The sequence below is a fragment of the Ascidia mentula genome, chromosome 2 (assembly GCF_947561715.1).
Source record: "Ascidia mentula chromosome 2, kaAscMent1.1, whole genome shotgun sequence".
NCBI classification, from domain to species: Eukaryota; Metazoa; Chordata; class Ascidiacea; order Phlebobranchia; family Ascidiidae; genus Ascidia; species Ascidia mentula.
Genome location: NC_138567.1, coordinates 9,547,455 through 9,566,520, shown reverse-complemented (window position 1 = coordinate 9,566,520; position 19,066 = coordinate 9,547,455). Strand labels below are relative to the sequence as shown.

The following is a 19,066-nucleotide window of genomic DNA, read 5'->3' as shown; positions in this document are numbered from 1 at the left end:
TTCCAATCAATGCAATAAAATTAAGTAATGATAATGTGTTAGGGTGTATAATCATGCTCCACGATAGGCAACGAAATCATGAATAATTACACAACTGTTTTTGTCGCTGTTCACAGTGCAGGTTCAAATTTAAGCACCTCGCATATTTTTCAAGAAGTAAACAGGAAATAATACACAAGTGGTATGAGACAAACATGTATCGGATCTTTGATAGTTTTTAAACAATAAAGCTGCAAACAACAAAATAAATCAAAAAGATATTAAAATTGCAATGTAAACACATGAAAAGTTACAGGGTGGCAGTTATGCGTACAGACACCTTTCGATGCTGAACAAAATTCAGTAGTGACATTTACACTTTGTTGTAAATAATTTAATACAAACAGCAAGTGAAAGATCACAAACTAACAACCAGTGCATAAAATAAAAAAGATCGCTTGGTCGTGATGCACTATAATGGTTGTGTTACAAATCAGAAATGTTAAACAAAAGCCAAATAAACGAGCTTACAGCTCATTGTGTGACATGACTCTAGATGACAGTTTTTCCTTTAAAGTGCCGAACATCTTCCTGGCCTGCAATGCACAAAGATACAAATTGTGAAATACAAACTAAAACAGTAATTTGTGAAGAATTAAAACGAGACTTTTTGTAGTTAATCAATTAAGTCGTACAAAGGTAAGCAAATTAAGAACCTTGTGTGCTAAGTCTTGAACTTTGTCTTGTAGTTTTTGGTGTCTGTTACGTTTTTCTTCAGTAACCGCATGTTTTCCACCATGGTGGTCTATTTTGGCAGCAGAATTTCTTAGTTCATCTCTGTAACATATAGAAAAGTATTTGTTTTAAACCATGTGCCTATTTAAATGTATAACCACATGCGAGCTTTTATTTTTTCACATAATCAAGACCAACATAAACAATTCTCCTTTTCCCAAGCACTGTTGTTATTTGGCCAGTATATGTGCAATGTTTCACTTTCAAAAGTAAGTTGGAAACAAAGAAGTTTTGGAAAAATACGCCGAAATTTAATATGAGCCTCAAACCTGAAATGTCTGTGTTTGTCTTGTCTGGTTTCAAACAACTGCAGTTCCTGCTTAATGGTTTCCAACTCAGAAGCAGTGTGGTTGCCTTCTTGGGCCAATTTCCACAGCTCCATTGCTTTTGGATCAGTGAAAGGCACTGTATCACCCACTGCACACAATAAGTACAAAAGTGGGGTTAGTACTATGCAAGTGATGGCTGAATGACAACAGTAGTTTTACGAGTTGTGCAAACAAAGAGTGATGGCACCAAAATCTGGTTGGTGTTAAACAGGTAATACATGCGTAATGCATGAATAATGCAAAATATATGTCTTTCTAGATTTTTTTTTACTTTTTAAACTACATGTTGATGTACTATAGAAGTGTACCATACACTTTACACCTTGTAAGTAAGAAAGCATCACAAACTACCTTTAGACTTCTTTGACAAGAGGTGCAAACGGTCGTAGCTGTGTTTTATTTCTTCTTTTAAATGCTCAAGTGACAACTCCTGTTCTTGTAGTTCATCAGCATATTCAAACTTGTCCAATGAGTTTTCAGATATTGCTGCAAAAGGACATTTGTATTAATACCTGAGATCAAACGTATTCATACAGTTTTAATCAGCAACACATACCCTTTATTTTCTCAACCGACTCTTCTAGTCGTTGATATTCATATAGCTTATCTTCATGACTCTTAAACTCCAGATGCATCTTTTCCAGTTCTTCTTTTTTTAAATTGCCCCCTTTTGTTGTTTGAACCCAAAGTTTGTTTAGCTGGACATCCTATTGTCACAAAATTTAAGATTGCCCTGCTGGACTTGGTTCAACAAATTTTTGTGTATAACTTTTATACAAACTGTAATTGATTGCCACAGGATCCCTGTAGTCTTTAATTTCAAAAGATATGCCCTTGATTACTTGGAATAGTAGAAGGGAAATATGTTACCAGCCAATGACCTTAAACACTGGTTTCTTGGAAGATTCTTTCCCATCCAAAATATTTGACTCTTCCACATCTTCATCCCGTATCAAGCTGTATTTCATCATTATTTCTGAAAAGGAACAAAAAGGAACACCTAAAATTACCATACTGGATATTTCTACATATGGTAACAATGTAATACACTTAAAAATTGGAAGTTGAACACAGTTAATCCATTAATTTAGGCCAACATAGTGTTTTAAAGTATCCTAACATACACTGTTGTACACCTACTTCTAAATTTGCGATCCAGAGTTGACTGTTCAGTGCCATCATCATCACCACCATTTGCTTTGGTTAGTTTAAGTTCCATTAATGCTTGGTCATGTTCCTTCAGCTCCGCAAAAAGATCAGTCAGAAGAATAGTGGGAATCTCTTTCTAAAATGTGTTCAGAGTAAAACTTTACCAACTAAATATACATGTTTACCAACTAACATGTCAGCTAATACATTAACATACAATTTTAATAATGGAACAAAAAATAAATGATTTGTCCGGGCACAAAATACTTTTCTAGTTAATAATAATACAAAAACTCCCACTGGATGAGTTGTTTGTTGATTTTTTAGTTCAAAAATAGGTTTTTACATAACTTTCTTACCCGGTTTGCTTTCTCCCATACTTGGTTAACTCGAGATGAGCGAAATTTGGTTTCTTGAGGTTTTTTGTTTTGTTTGAGATGCAAGTCATCTTGCGCGAATACGCAACCAAACACAACAGCAATCGCCAATATTGCACGAATCAACATTCTGCGCCAATCCTATACGTCAACCAACACCAACTAAGACAACTTAGTAAAACGTTTTTAGGGGGTAATTCAGGACTTTTTGAAACTACGTTCATGTGCGCAATAGCAATGGTGACTTGACTCTCCTATCGTTTATCATGGGGAAATACCCGTGTAGGCAACTATTTTATGCAACTTTTCTTTTTTGACGTATTATCTCTTACATGTTACATGTAAATTTTGCTCTGCGCAAATTTGTCATGCCAAAAATTACCAACTTCATCCACGTCCACAAACTTGTTTGCGTGCTCTCATGTTTCCCTTGTCTTAAGTTGTGCTGATAAGCCACCCCAAAAAGTAGCTTATGTTCCGACCACTGATCTCTGTTCAGTGGTTCCGACTTAGTCGGCTGCGAGTGTCCCTTCAGTCTGCTCACCCGAATAAAGTAAATTGTTCAATATACTATACGTAAGCGCCTATGCACTGGAATGTTGAAACAATAAGTTAGAAATGTAAAAGGGCTTGAGCAAATAGGTTCAAGCAGCAATATTGCGTGCGTGACCTTGGTGCAACAGTGGAAATTTTTCGTTGTTATGGAGCAACGAGAGAAGTGGTGCATACTTCAAGCATCCCAAGCTCAGCTTGATAAATCCAGACGTATCAGATCACGAAATACCCGCCAGGTAAAGTCAAATAAAATACATAAATAGAACAAGATTTCCCAATGCAACCAATTTGGCCACTGTAGCAAACAGTGCGATCGACCAGAATTTGCCAGTTGAAAAATCGCCATAACCTATTTTGTATTGCCTTGTATGCCACAAAAATTACGCCAGCGGGAAGCATTCGCCGAACGCGGTTGCAGACCATGTTTGATCCTACACTCGCTCCCGAGAGAATAATGATTCGCCGGTAGTGTCAAACAAGGCATTGTCTGTGCTCGTATTCTTCGCCAAACTGTCGCTCCTCCTTTTACAGTTGTTTATTTCGGCGGCGTCCAGATGGCGGTGCTTGCGGAACAACAATTATCGGATGTAATAAAAAGTTGCGAAAGCCGGTACAAGCCAGGTCATGCGCCTTCCTTCAGTTTATGGCTCTGGCATTGCGCAATACCCCAACCGAGCTTCTGCTCGGGCCACAGGCAGGAAGTAAAGTGCCTGTTATTCCGGGTGCAATCAGGAGAGCAGGCTGCAAACGGGAAAAACAACCTTGCTCCGTTAGCACGTCAATTCCTTCGCGTTTCTGCTCGTGTGACGCCCGAGCTCGTGCGCAATTACGTCACTACGGTAACCGGGAACTGAGGAAAACAAGATTACGCAAGAGATTTCTCTGTAACCGCCTGAATGCGGGTGGTTTCATGTTTTTATTTTTTGGGCACTGAGTCGACACACAGGGAAACTTCTCACAAAATCCGCGGCAACAAAAGGCACAAACAAATAGAAAATAGAAAGAAACTAATAAGTTATAATCACACAACACAGTGCGCCTAAAGAACGGCGCCAATTGATAACGAAAATAAGAAATGCGAGTAATGGTTTTGCTACGACAACGATATAAAAAGTTGTTAGAGCCTAATTGTTAAAATGAGCTTGTGCTTGCTGGAAAGTCCTGGCGACGCGTCTGTTCCAGCAGATGCGCAAGCAAACTTCCCAGTTAAGAACCTGGCGGATGCTACGTCACAGTAAACGGTAGCGGGACTCGTAGAGAGGCCAAGCAAACGCCATACCCACTACACACCATAAAGACACACACATACACACACACAAGCTAAAAAAAACTCACCAAAGGTTGCAGAGGCCAGAAACACAAAGGAAGTACAGGATACATACGTTGCATGACGGCAAGGTATATAAATAGGGTTGGGTGTCGGTGGAGAACAACATAAATACAAGAAAACGCAAACACGGACATAGACATAGACATCGACATCTTGCGGTAACATTGAAACAGGGGAGTTTAGGCGGCTTTGAATCTTTTTACGGCAGAGCGACGATCAATCTTCCCCGGCCAATAGTGAGAATGTCCAGCAACAAACAGTATGAGCTCAACTGCACTTACAAGAGAGCAAGATCATATCGGACATGTTAATGAATTTGTAAGAGCCATTTTTGTAGTACATGATAGTCAATGGGTCGAGGTCCTTGGCCGTACAACACGGTGCCGACGAGGCCTGAGGATTCATGGACTTGTAGAGGCTCAGTATGGTAGCGTACTGTGTGTCGCTGCTCCACATGTATGGGCAGGCGCCGCTGCAGAAGTTTGCCTTGTAACCAGTTGGAGAATGAATCCAGGTCCACCCAAGGTCCTTGCGGAAGTCTATGTAGAGCTCTCGAAGGCAGCAGTTGGTCTCAGTAGGATTGCGGCGAAAGCAGAAGTCGGCGTCCAACGCTCTCTTGCGCCGCCGCCTGGAGGTTCCTTGTGAGGCTTCGGGTGTAGCTGTTCGCACCATGATCACCAAATGGGGATTGAACTCTTTGCCCAACTGTCTGTCCACAGTCGGCCCGGCATCGCTATCCCCACGCGACTTGGAAATTTTCGTAGAACCTGCGTAAGCAATAATAGGTTATCCAACGACAAGGGAGAAGCCGCCGGAACTCGAATGGCCTCCCGAGTGCTTGCGGGAAATTTTAAAACGATTTACTCACGCTGACTAAAAGCTTATCCAGACTGGTTATCCTATTTGGGCGGTAGTTTTCGGAATAACGATTCTTCGGATTAATGGCACAAAGGCCCTCTCACCCGCAGCATAAGCGTGATGAGAAGGTATAAATATAGAAGGAGTTAGTTTCAAAGTGGTTCGTGTCTACAATACGACCCGAGGGATTTCGGTGTTTTCATCATTTCTCATCAATCCTCTGGTGTGACCGCGCGGGAGACACAATCCGGCATTTGCGAAATGTCAATTGCTAGCAACAACGCTGTAGGTCTCACGTACGCATGTGCCGAGCAGCAATGAGCAACATGGCAAAGAGCAGTGATTTCGGCGCACTCTCTGTTCTGACTCATTTGCCGCCGATGGGTGGTCGTTTAAGCGTGTAACACAAGCTGTGGATAGCTATCACATCAGTAAACACCGTTTCTGGGTTAAGTGGAACAGGGCAGTGCGTGTTGTCGGGAGGGGAATTACTGGTCAGACGAATTAGTCGAACGGTAGCAGCGTCGAGGCACCGTCTCGCTTCATTTACCTGCAAACATCACATCCAATTTGCGGCTTATGCCTCGGTTGGCGTGTCGTTTCGTGGTCGAGGGCGCCTCATCGTTCGAACACGGCACCGTCAACTCCAAGCCTTGGTTGAGGTCTGCGCGGGAAAGTCGAAGTTAAAAACGGGAAAGGGCATGAATAGATCATCCCAAGTACAATACTCAACATTCACATAATCAATAGGCAGCGGGGAGTGTTTGTTGTTACACAAATACCGTCGCACAAGGCCGACATCCACTTATTGGTGGGCAGGAAACATTAACCAAGGAGCAGGCAATTGAATGGGGGACCGGTGGCATCTCGCGGGTTCGCTACAGCGGCGCGCTCTGTGTATTTAGGATGTCCTGCCTACGTCATTGGGCGATTACCGCAGTCTTGTGGGGTTGCGGTCCAATTAAATTAATGAATGTCGGCTGTGCCACAGATACCGACGCAATAGGTGATGCTTGATGCAGTTTGGGTGCTGACAAACCGTACTTCTCCTAAATGTCAAGTTTTCGTCAGCGCAAAACGTTCCCCCTTTTTTACGATCATCAACAATGGCGGTGTGGAAAGCACTGCTTTTCCGCTAAGATCGACATTATAGGGTTAAGGCAAAACGAAGCCAATTATCTTCGCTCACAGCGAATCATTATTGCCTATATACGGTTCGGGACGATGTGGTCAACTTGCGTTTAGTCGCTTACACATCCTCTGACATGATCCCCTTTCGATCGTGACATGCCATATCCATAACCATGTCTGTAATCGTTTCACGTTTCAGAACCTATAGGTGTTTCAGTCGCTGCGGTCTCATGACTGGCAGCTGTACTCCCAAAGCCTCGTACATGTTTGTCGGAGGCTCGGGCAGCCACGTTTGATTTCGAGTGCGCGTAGATCGCGTTGCGATTTTCACATGGCCCCGCCACTTCAGATGTCAGCTACAGTGTAAACTACGGGGACAAATACAAAACCGTGAGTAACGTTCGGGTTTTGCTGTCACAGCGGGTCTAGGAACAGGTGCTACCGGTAAACTTGTTATCGCGAGGTTTGAACTTTAGCATGCATGGCACCTGGCTTGCCAATACCGTATGGAAAGTGACTCGTTGGTTGACGAGGCCGCCGGATCCAATTGCTCGGGACTGTGGGCCAATTAAGTCCGCTCCCCAAAGCGCACTCTGTAGCCTAAGCGACAGTTAGTTCAGATAAGCGTCAATTATTGTAGCTACATTACGCGGCGGGCGCTGAGACGAATGTTGGAGGCTTTTTAGTCATGCGCTATTGTTATCTAGGGAGATCGTCTCTCCCCCGGGTATTTACATTATGCCAGAAGTGGCCCATACTCGGCTTGATGTGAGCTATTACGGGCACGGGGACGATTTTAAAGGTCCTGATAAGTTTAAGTGACGGGCTTATGAGTTAACAGGGCTATTGGAGGGGCGAAACATGGGCCAAAGCAAACAAAGCCAGACGGGCAATGTGTTAAACGCAATTAGGGTCCCCCAACCTTCGGGGTTAATTCGCTCTGTGGGAACCACCTGTTGGCCCACGCTCTCCGGTTACCTTTGTCCGGCTGAATTAGTCAAGACCTCGCGTGGTTCGTTTAGGCAGGAACCAATAACCGCGTGGGCTCGATTGGCTGCCGCGCCCTGCGCAATGAAACCGATACAGAAATTTAACGGCCGTGTTTCAGTCGCCGCGCTATCAGCCTTCCATCAGCACCCGTTCAGGAGGGGTGAGTGGTTAGCGTTGGAACGCGATGAGGGTTTGTGTGAACGACGGGTCACTGAACCTCGGCCTAAAACGCGCGCCCTTTTTGACGAATCACCGTTCCACAACTGTCAAACCCACGTCGTGAGACGTGTTTGCGTATCTCTTTAGGCCGATCTGGGGCAGAAAATATTTGATTCGCCATTACAGGTTCGTGAAACTCAGCGGGGAGACCAGCGACGCGAAGTGGGCTGCCACGGCATCTGTATGACGCCAGGTTCGCAAAATAGAAACCGCGTCACAAAAGAAGCCTTGTGGGACCCGCTCGCGATGACTAAAACGTCACAGTTTTCTTTTCCCGCGGCGCACCACGTAATCATAGCGCCCCGCCGCGAAAAGTAGTGACGCGACTGGGGGAACGATGCCCCCTTTGAAGTGCAGCTTTGCGGAGTTGCACCGGAAAAAGGAACGATTGTTTACACCGTGGTGAGACTTTGATTGTAGCATCAGCTTCATTAAACGCCGATACCGCATGACGTCACACAAGCGCTGGCTGCCTGTAATATCGTTAAACCGGCGACCGCAAGAAAGACGCATTGGGTGGAAAGCAATTTGCGTTCCGAGATCGGATTTGAAACACAACGCTTTTGGCCCGGTCTATCTTGGCGGTGGATCTCCGTCCGGTTGACCGGTAACCGGGGAGACGGATGATTCCAGAAATAAGGTTTATTGCGGCGCGACCGCAGACCCCGAAGCAGGCGATCGATCATAGAGGTGCGTATTGCCGCACAGACACATGGCAATTTGCGGCAGTCCGATTCTCCCGGCAGCGGCTTAATGGTTGGCGTTGTTATCAGCTGTGTATCGCATAGGCCTTGGGGCTGCTCTTTGACCGCGACTTTAAGGGAGTCTGATTTTAGTTTCAATTTTCCAAATGACATTGGCCTTCGCCAAGCCCCAATGCCTTGGTCAGGTGGCCACTGTTTTAAGTTTAGGGATGTCAGGGCCAATTCCACCCGTGAGATACCGACCCCGGACGCTTGAGAATCGGAGGCGGACTGGAAGACGCGCAATTTGTTTCCAAACGCGAAATTTCCTGGCCCCTATAGTGAACTGACACCTGCGTTGATAGCTTAGCCGACTCGCCTTTGTCATTGGTTTACGGACCGCGGCGTTTTCGAGCGGTAATAAACGTCGGTTTGGAGGAGGAGCCTGGTAACACAAAAGACGCCGGGCAGCAGGTGTTCTGAGACCCGCCGGCGTGTGTGTTCCATCCGTAATCCGCTAAGCCTCGATGTCCTGTTCATTTTTGCCTCCCTTCAGTCAAGTGTACACTGCGTCTGCCTTCTGGGACCGGCGAAAGGCCCCGAGTGACGTCACGCGTCCGCCCGGAGAGGACCGTGTGAATTTGGCCAACTTCGGGCCGCGTGACGAGTTAAAATGATCGATTCTCATGCACTGCGATGACAGGACACTTCACGCGCTCTTTGACCGAATATGGAGTCAGATTTCTGGCGAATGAGCTTGCTGGGCAAACGCTAAGGTGCAGGGTTTCGCATAATTTGTGTATGGTAGACCGATTTAGCCGCACGTTAAACGGGCACTTTGTGGCCGAGAATATTCGCAACCGGTATATGAATCGACACCCCGCAAAGCAATTCACTTTGCAGGCCGGTTCACAATTCAAAGGAACTTACTGGGAAACTGAATCCATTGACGGACGGAAGATGTGACGTCAAACGTAACCCAGCCTTCATTGGCAGTATCGAGCACTTGCATCTGGAGAAAGGATTTCGTGGGCGATTGGCCGTCTTTTTGTGGCGACGAGAGGTGATAGAGCTCAACCTTTGTGCAAAAGAGGAGTCGGTTGACACCAGGAATTCAAGCAATGCGCTTCAAAACACAAGCGCAACAAAACAACATTCGGCGTATCTGCAACACTGTTAGCACGCGAGAACGTATTCGCAAAGCCACATATACGTCACAAGGCAATGACTGAACATATCTCCAAATTGTGTTGCCACTGTTAACCAATTTAGCATCAGTAAAATTACATGTTTGCGGTACTCTTCCCTCGTCAATGGGGTACTACGGCCGTCAAAGCGTGCTTTGGCAACGTAAGGGACTCGCAGATCATGATCAGAAATGTACAAATGGCTCTCACCTGTTCGTTGACGCCTTCGGCAGTGCTTGGAACCTGGTAGATCTGAAGGGTGGCACTGACGATGTTGTCCGGATCCAAGCCGGTCTGCGTCACGTCAAAATCGAAGAACTCTGACACACCGTATTGACTTTTCTGGTACTTGTAGCGAGCTAAAAACGTAACGATTCGGTTGGAGCACGTGGTTGGGGTGTACCAAATATAAAGATGAATCAATGTGGGTGGACAGGCGCGGTTTCCGTAAGTTCTGAAGACGTGACACGTCTTTTCGTCGACTCGGACATGACGTGGCAGGGAGCGGATGTGCGAGGGGGCAGAAACGAAGTCGCTAAATCCTGAACCTGTTTAAACTTGACCCGTCCACTTAGGCGCCTACTGTTCCTGTTCTGTGGCCCGATGCCCGTCTGTTAGCGACCTTTCCGAGTGCGCACTTCCATCGCGCAAACGTCACGGGAAATGCATAAGCGGACTGCGGTTTGCAAGGAGCGAACGTGCATGACCGCGCGGTCAAAGTTATACCTGCTTCGGTGCGTTACGTAGTGGGGCAAGTGCGTGTTGTCCGATTCTTTCGCCCAAAAGCGCACACGAAAACGAAAACTGGGATCAGGTGTTTACGGAGGCGGGCGCGGCCTCATAGTAGCTGAGTGTCAACAAACTTTTACGAAATCCACCCCGCCCTCAATAGACGCCAGCTGTATCCCTTTGTACCCAAACGCGCTGGCCTTTAAAGCAACTTCGGACTTTCCAACAGTGTTTTAGGCGAGAAAGATGTTTGGGAGGAGCGCTGATCGGGAAGGGAGGGAGCAGTGTCAAAACACCTGGCGTGCGATTTTTCCCACGTAAGCGGCGTAGTAGGTTGTACAGCTTAGTGGCTAACAAGCAGTATTGTGCGCCACGCTTTGGCGACTCACAAAGGACGTTAATCACGGACCCTTTGAGTCCCGCCGCGCCTAGCCTGCTCCGCGTGACCCGTGGGCGGGCGTGAATGCCTCTGATCTCCGTCGCTAATTTGACATCGGGTATACATGATACATTGGTTAATGCGCCCGTGAAACCAATACTCCAGAAAGGCCAATTTGCCAATCCTATTGAGAGGCACGCGTGCCGAAAACCACATTGCACGGAATGTCACCTTCGTGCCAGAAAGCGCGTTACTAATTGTCTACAAGCGGAACAATCTGGAACGATGGAGGTTTTTCGAACAATCGTGGGTAATAAACGCCGAACGCATCACGATCCCGCGCAGCCATTATGTCTGCTTGCAATCAATCGCGAGGGCCTGTACGACTTTATTTTTGACTGGTTGGAAAGCTCCTGGCCAGCATAGAGCTATCCAACGCTATCGCGCCCATCAGTCTGGAGAACGTAACTACATCTTCATTGCTACCGAAGCAGACGAGGTTCAGAAGGTGAACACGTAATTAAAAGAGGGCAATTGGGTTATCAGACTCATCTTCGAAACGCGACGACAAGAAGTCATTCTCCGCAGATTTACACAAGTCAAAAGAGGGGTAAATTGTTCTTGCCTCGCGGGCGGCAATTTTGAACAATGGGGAAAACACAACGCCTGCGCTCCACCACCGCACTTCACAACAAATGTGAAAACGGAAGGCGATGCGAGTTGCATAAACAAAGCAGCATCCGGGCCTCTGAGCGACAAAAAGCTTTTACCGCGCCCCACAAAAATAGGATTTCGTCTTGCGCCGTTTGCTTTCTCACCATTGTTTGTGCGTCACATCCACCAGTAAATAGCATATTACTCACAAGTGCAGCTGTACGGCTGCTAAACTCCAGCACTGCTGCGACCCAGCACCATAAGCGAGAGGTAAAGTGGGGGGTTATTTTGGGCGGTTATTTAGTCTAACTGGCTCTCGTGTCGTGTTATCGTGCTTATCTTGTGGCGCTCCGGCGGTTTTTCGACCCAGATGTCACGCGCAGTCGCCCGTGACATCGACGTTAGCGCCAATAATTCACTTTCAGCTGGGACCCCGTGCCACCTTTGCTCCCGTTTTCACGTGCTGTGTTTTTAGGAAAGGCGTTTGTTCAAACCCCGTCGGGTTTGCACAGTAGCCGCGGCTCAAAGAACCGGAAAAAGTGGGTCAAAAAATGACTTAACCGCCCGACGCTGGACGTACGCCAAACCCAGCAATACAGACCTCCGGCCCGGCTGAAAATTTACAAACGGAAAAAGGTCAAGAACGATGCCAACTCACGTGCTGTGGAACCGGTGATCGTGGATCTTGCTTGATTCGTGTTGCTTTTCATGAACACTGTGGTGATATCCTGCGCGTAATAACTGTCTTCGGGCTCTATGCAATCCTGGCGCTTCTTGCGTGCCTGCTCGAGCACGAAGTCCCTCGTGCGGTTGTACATTGCTTCAATCTCATTTGTCATGCTATCGGGGGGAGGCTGCTCATCTGTGGGCACGTGGGTGAGCCCCATTTTGCTAAGAATTTGTCCGCGGATGGCCTCGATGCGGCGTTTGCGCATTTTCTCGAAGTTCACGCCACACCCCGATGCGGTCGGCGGTGCGTGCATCGCCAACAGAGCGACGATAAGAAGGCAAGAGCACGCCCCTTTGCACCACGTAGGCCGATCTCCCGTCGTTTGACGCATTTGCAAAGCTTGTTTTTTTTTCGCACAACAAATATCTCAGAGGAATATGTCGCTAATAACTTCTCTGTAACTTATCACTGCTACAACAATCCTAATAAACATTAAGAGAAAACAAATAGGTGTCAATAAAGGTCAGCAAATCAGTTGCTGCAAACAGTAGACACGCACAAATTTCTACAAGTGGTTACAAGACTTCGCTCGCCGCACCTCCGTCCCGCGGTCGGTCTGGAAGCAGTGGCCTTTGAGTTTTTATACGAAGCCAGGCGCTACCTTTTTTTCCAAAGTGGTTGTGTGTAACCGCCGGGGAGCGATGTTTTTTCACCCGAGCCAGTGGACAGCGCCTCTGTGCTCTCTGGAATTGCGAGAACGCGTGGGGTTGGTGAACCTTGCTGAAATCGCAGTAAGGTTTGAACATATTTAGGCATTCTAGGTGACACAGACGCATCCACGATATGCGCGGCGCGTGGCAAAGTATTTGGGAAGAATAACGACCTGGCGGTGTTATTTTTCTCCTCGGTTTAGAATGATGCTTTATTATTGTAACCTTGCACAAGGGTAATATTAAAACAATTTTCAAGATGCTCATCGAAGTTTGTTAAATACAAGCTCTCTGCTTATATGTGTTTTCTGGATCTTAGCTCATCACGCCTGATTGAACGCAATCGCTCATAGCTCACCGTAATCCTAACGGGTTGTAAAAAATAGACTTTTAGAATTAAAGGTTGCTCTCCTACTAAAATGTTGTATGTTTTGACAATCTACCTCAACCGGTAATGCTATAAATCCTCACACAAAAACAGGAAATATTGCTGTAACTGAAAATATGACCAACTTAGGAATTGTATCCGCAGCAGAAATGCGATCACTGCTATACCCGCAGCAGCAAACCAGTTACTAATTAGTACAGTAATGGGATTAAAACAGCGGGCAAGCGTAAGTTTTTTCCATAGGATGCCTAAAATTACATGCGCTTTCTTGTACAGAGCAACGAACCGAATCAGCATGCTTCGTTTTCGCTTGATTGCCTGCAAATGGATGTGTACGTGATGAAAACGGGGTATTCCCCCGACCGCGTATGATGCCGTCGGCAAAATCATCCTCCCAGAAAATTTGCTCGCCCTTTTCGACAGATACTATCGTGAACTCGCGGTAACGTTTGATAACACATGGAAATTGATACGCGCTCGGTTTGATACGTTTTCGGTCGGTCATGGGATTGTGCGATTGCATGAGGTCTCGTCCCAAATCGACCTTTCACTTCGGGCGATATGAGATCAGCCATAAGGGCCTGGGAAACTTCTGTAGTAAAACGGAGCCTCGTCTCGCCGCTGTTTTCTTTAGGCGCGCGAATCGATACAGCTGCAAGACTGCATGTATCCGTGGGTCGCTCCTCTAACACGAGAGCACCCACGACCGATACATCAAGGCCGTAATTAAACACACTTTCGGCACCGGGGTAGTATTGCAGCCGGCGGCGTGGCATCCTTAAACTGCCCTGCGTCGCAACTATTCAGTAATTAATGTAAGAGAACCCCGCAAAAGGCGGCTAAGTGGATGTGACAGCAGCCGATTTAGGGAGCCCACAGGCCAAAGGCCGATACAACAATAGAACGCCCGACGCTCCAGAGGGCCAATACATATAGTTTAAAGTGGCAAGCGGCGTCGTGGTTCCCCACCCCTGGGGAGTCGGTCCACTTCAAATTTAAGCTACATGATGCGTTTCATTTGCGCGATGCGGACCTGTCGCAAATTCAGCGGCGTCCTGACAGGACGTTCTCACACTCGCACGTCCAAGTGTTTCAGCTGATGACGATCGCGTTTCACCTGCAAATTAGTTTTTTTTCTAACTTGGAGCCCGTGTTGTAGTTTGTGCGCCCTCTGACCAGCCCACACCTCTTTGAGTACCACTGCGATAACGTTTAGGTAACTTTCCCCTTCCCTTCCAACCTGGGGGCTGTAACACAGTCAGCATTTAGTTTTGCACCTCGCTGTAACAGAATGTAACTTCGCGCTGATGTGCACACAGCCCTTGCTGTATAGTTGAAGCACTATTGCAAATTGTTTTTTTTCTAACTAACTGCATTTGAAATATACCTAGCCCTAATATTTGGGAACTATCTGTATCGGCACTGGCATTTTGTAGGTTTTCAAATACATACGTATGTACAGAAAAACACGCAACAGGTGTTAACTGTCCACAGTATCTTCGTTTGACACCGAGCGGCTCAATTACTATAAAGCTTTTGCCTAAAGCTCGGCAAACCTCTTATCCAACTGACACTGAACATGAGACCTATTACACTTTTTCAATAAGTGCCCTGTCCAACATTCACCTCATTCCCTCACAGGCGCCGCTAAATACTGTATTTACCCGACCACACGCCCGATTAATCGAGCTCCCAAGTGCGAAGCGGCGCAATCGTGTCGTTCGAAATTGATAGTTGGCCTTGAGCCTAATTGCAAAATTGCCAGTTGCTCTGTGGCGCTGTGACGGCGAATCCCCTGGTTCTACTATACAACCACCGGGACTTCGCGTAGCCCACGGCCATCGACGATTAAAGCTGCAACTTGTATTTGGGAGATCAACTGACCGAACAACATGATCCTATCTGCGTGCCACGCCCTTAAGACAAAAGCAGCTTTTCATTCAAGGTCGTTGTTCAACTACTGCTCTCAGTTCGTACATAAGTGAACTAACAAGCACCCCCGCAATCAAGAATGTAGTTATATGCGGCTGCAAAACAGTATAACATAAACGTTCCTAACGATACACATCGGCTTTTTAGACTTCGTCCGATAAAGACAACAGATGCCTGAGGACCTCCGCAACGAAATACACACGCGATGCTGTCGGTTCGCGGCTAGATAAATCACAGCAACTTTTATGCAGAAAAGCACCAATTCCATTTGACGGCGTGGCTTGGAATTTCGGACCGGCAACACTATCTTATCATTTAAGCCATGAACGTGAGTGAGGGCAAATGAAAGCGCAACGGACTCGATACCTTTTAAAGATGAGCCATTTGATTTGTATCGTAGGTGGAATGAAGAACATGATTTTCGAGTCATAACCGAAACCGACTTTTACCGTTACATCACACATCAGTTTATATCTACAAGACAGGTGGTGTGGGTATGAGGGGTTCTCACCCATAAACATTACGTAATTTCCCACAAAAACCTGATACGTTTTGCTGGTGTTTATATTCTCGCCAGGGTTCCGTCGAAATGAAAATAAACAACCTGGCAGATGTATATTGCGCAATCTGTAACTGGCCATGTAGCTTTCAGATAACCTTTTGTGTCATAATACATCAAAGCAATCGACATTTTGAGTTTTTTTTTATTTTGACATAAAAGGTGCATTTTGCAGGCCTTGAGAAACCGAGTCCCCAAAATAGAAGAACGAAAGCGCCACATCCTGATGAACTCTTTACATCCTGACATGTGTGCTTGTCAAACTCAACAAGTACGTGCGGTCTGAGACGATCAAACGTTCCTGCTGCGCACACGGAATAGGAGAGATGTCCAATGACCGTTTGATGATTTAGAATTCCCCCCCCCCCCCCGATCATTATTACGTCACCGCCGCCCGGCAAGCGGTGGCGTACACTTAACTGCCACCACCCACCCACCCCTTCGCAGTGGTGAGGTAATGTTTACTGACAGAAAAATCACCGTCGTTGTTTCTTTTACGGCTTTTCTGTCAGTTTCGCGTCAGTTGCCCCATCGCCAGTCGAGTGCATCTTTTTGATGCCGCGGTTCGCGTCGAAATTCGAGCGAGGGGCGATTTTATCGCTATGGTGCAAGACAAAGCGCGCCCACGCAAAAGCCTTGTTCCTTTCGCGGGAAAGTAGGTCTAACGCAACAGGGTGAAACATGACGAAAACCGATGGCGTCATCCGCTGACTTGCACGGCCTCGCAGCAACCTGATGTTACAGACAGTTACTACCCGACGGCAAACACCGCTTTCCAAAACGAGATTAAAACGAACAGGTGCGACAATGTTCACTTCAATGGAAATCGTAAATCAGTGTGGGAACGACTTTTCATTATGAACGGAAATTTACGTTTACGACTATTGAGTCATAATGTAAAGCCCCGATGAAGGACAATGACGCTTGTTGTGAAAAGAGCACATGAGATACACCCTTAGGCAGGGGGCACCATTGAACAAAAGTGTGCGACCCAATGTCGTTGTGTGTTGTGTTTGGGCGGTTGCAAACCGAATGGAGAAAGGGATATCAAATTCCACCTAAAACTATATTCGTTTTTCTCAAAATCTGTTGCCTCACTACACAGTTCCTGGTTAACCTTCTCGCAAAAGCTGATAAGCCGCCAAAATCGCTTCGCCAAATTTTTAAATTCGACAAAAATTTGGCTTTTAAACGTGAGTGACAAGAGTTGACCCTGGAGACTTTCTGCTTTGTATAAAACTCTGCAAGTGTGGGAAATTGGCCATGACCTCGTTTCCGAGTTTGCGCTTTAACGTCGGTCAACCGTGTCGCGGGCGTTGTGGGGACTCTCGGTCGTTTACATTGCTGTTTGTCAATCCAGGAAACGGCAATAAACACGTTTAAGTCGCGCTTGGGCGGGAGACAATCGCGCGAACGCGGATGGGGCCGTCAGCTAAATTAGTGCGGCCGGAAAAACAAAGGGTTCGTTCTCCAACAACGTACATCGGTACTTTTTCCACGTCGGGACATTGGGAGTTCACGAGCCGCATCCGAATCACAAAAGGCGGTCGTGACGACTTCGCGTACCCGGGACGCTCGAATGCAAAACTTCCCGGGCATCTGCAGAGCCGCGCGATTCCGGGAATTCGCGATGCAAGCTTTCGGCACCGCCCGGCCGTGGCAAGTTTACATAGCGCGCGATACATTGACCATCACGTTCGCAGCGTTAATTGGGAGATGAGCTTTGTTCCTGTTGGAGTGTGTTTACAAAACGTGAGCGCCCGGCAGTTGGCAGGAAGTCACGAAGATTGAAAGCAGATGGAAAAAATACCTTTGTCCGGGAACTGGGCTAAGTCACGAAGGACATGTTTGTGGAATCCTGGCACGAAAGACTTCGGCGCAAGCCCTTTAGCGCCACCTGTAGGAACTGTATTACAAGTCGGGCGTATTTTAATTTCCTTGCGCTCATAAATCAACCTCACCGCAAGTGTAGTTTTCAAACAGGATTTAATGATTTTCAATTGATTCCACCTGACCGCCACGTTTGTTCGTCCTGCTTGTCTATTTTGCAAAGCCCTCGCATGTCATCAGGAAAAGTTTAATTTCATTTTGGTGTTTTCTTAAAAATATACCTACATATAAAATGAAAGGGTCCATAAAGGTTAAAATGATTTTTAAGTGAATAAACTGTTGTGTAATACTGTTTTCCGTTGTCATAATTTTCAATATGGAATAATCAGAAACTTATGCAGCCGTTAGGTGTCGCACAGGATCAACTAAAATGACTTTCTGTGTTGCCATGCAATGAAACCACTCAAACCATACAAAAAAATCTTTTGGAACTGGACAAAATTGCAGAGAAATTGACATTTGGTGGGGAATTTATTCTGAAAAGTAAGTTCCTCACACAGCTGGATTACTACACAGCTGTCAACATATATCCATAACCGTATATTGGCATGTACAACATTCCCAGTATAAGTTTTCCCAGGGCAATGCAAACGGGGTCGAATCTCGTACTAACATCATCGCAAGGACGAGCACAAATCCGCAAACACTGGTGAGATTAGAGAGACACAGACAATTTGCTTTCCGTTAAGGCGGTCGCCACCCGGTCAGCATCTTCGTCAATATTTGTGTTTACAAGCGGCCGCAGAGGCAGTTTATACCCGGTGTTAACGGCACACTAACTCATCCTGACTCTATGGGTCGCGGAAAAGGGCGGCGCATCCCCTTTTCCAGCGCCGTTTAGGGTACAGCGCACTTTTCGGCCAACAAAGGCGATTACATGAGGCTAAACTGCGCTGCGTGTTTATTTTGAAATCGATATGATTGGCATGCGTGGTTCATTCGAACTGTAGTAATTCAACGGAGCGCCGCAGTTGCTTTCCCGAAATTCGGCTTTCCGGAAATTGCGATTGCGTTTTCTGACAGCAAGCAAGGCGACCTTGCGTGTACGCCGTAGTACACGAACCTCGCGCGGGGTAATATTTCGACAGTGCCGTATTGCGCCGCGCTTACCTTAGAAGATGGAACGGAAGCGAGACGTCTGATCGAATGAAGGCGGCGGCCAAGGCAGACGAAGAATGGCGAACCAGTTACGAGACAGAAAAAAAGTGCCGAGCGGGTCTGCCAACTTACAGTCTTCTATCTGCTGACATGTCGACGGTGCGCTTCAATGCATACTTTGTGTAATAGCAGCAAGACGAAAAATCTTTGCGAGTACTTCAGACAACGCCTTTGTTATTTCTTCTGAATCGGGTGTCTTTCAGACACAGAAAAACAGCAGTCCATTGTCAGGAGCTCTTAGTGTGCGGTCAGCTCTGTAGTGGAAATTAACGCGGCATTGAGTGGCAGAATCGCTTGTAGACAAGTGCGAGAGCGATACGGTATCGCAGCTAAGAAGTGCAAAGTGATTTTCGCACGTCAGCTGTATCTGGGACACTGGAAAGCAAAGCGACGCGCTGTGTTTGTTTTCAGCTCT

At 46.5% G+C, this 19,066-nt stretch overlaps 2 protein-coding genes across 2 annotated transcripts; both read right to left on the bottom strand.

Moving 5' to 3' along the window:
- Window positions 1-21: 21 nt before the first annotated feature.
- On the bottom strand, window positions 22-3,066 carry LOC145889724 (alpha-2-macroglobulin receptor-associated protein-like). Its single transcript, XM_082980727.1, has 9 exons — window positions 3,012-3,066; window positions 2,612-2,770; window positions 2,244-2,388; window positions 1,985-2,079; window positions 1,660-1,810; window positions 1,455-1,589; window positions 1,044-1,191; window positions 696-816; window positions 22-575 (listed from the first exon to the last, which is right to left on the bottom strand). Exons 1-9 carry the CDS (start codon window positions 3,018-3,020, stop codon window positions 507-509), a joined length of 1,032 nt encoding a protein of 343 aa, XP_082836853.1. The 5' UTR covers window positions 3,021-3,066; the 3' UTR covers window positions 22-506.
- Window positions 3,067-4,070: 1,004 nt separating this feature from the next.
- Window positions 4,071-12,519, bottom strand: LOC145889723 (transforming growth factor beta-2 proprotein-like). The gene is made up of 5 exons (XM_082980726.1): window positions 12,003-12,519; window positions 9,793-9,941; window positions 9,326-9,473; window positions 5,923-6,036; window positions 4,071-5,281 (listed from the first exon to the last, which is right to left on the bottom strand). The coding sequence occupies exons 1-5, from the start codon at window positions 12,403-12,405 to the stop codon at window positions 4,782-4,784; spliced, it is 1,314 nt and encodes a 437-aa protein (XP_082836852.1). The 5' UTR covers window positions 12,406-12,519; the 3' UTR covers window positions 4,071-4,781.
- Window positions 12,520-19,066: the final 6,547 nt, after the last annotated feature.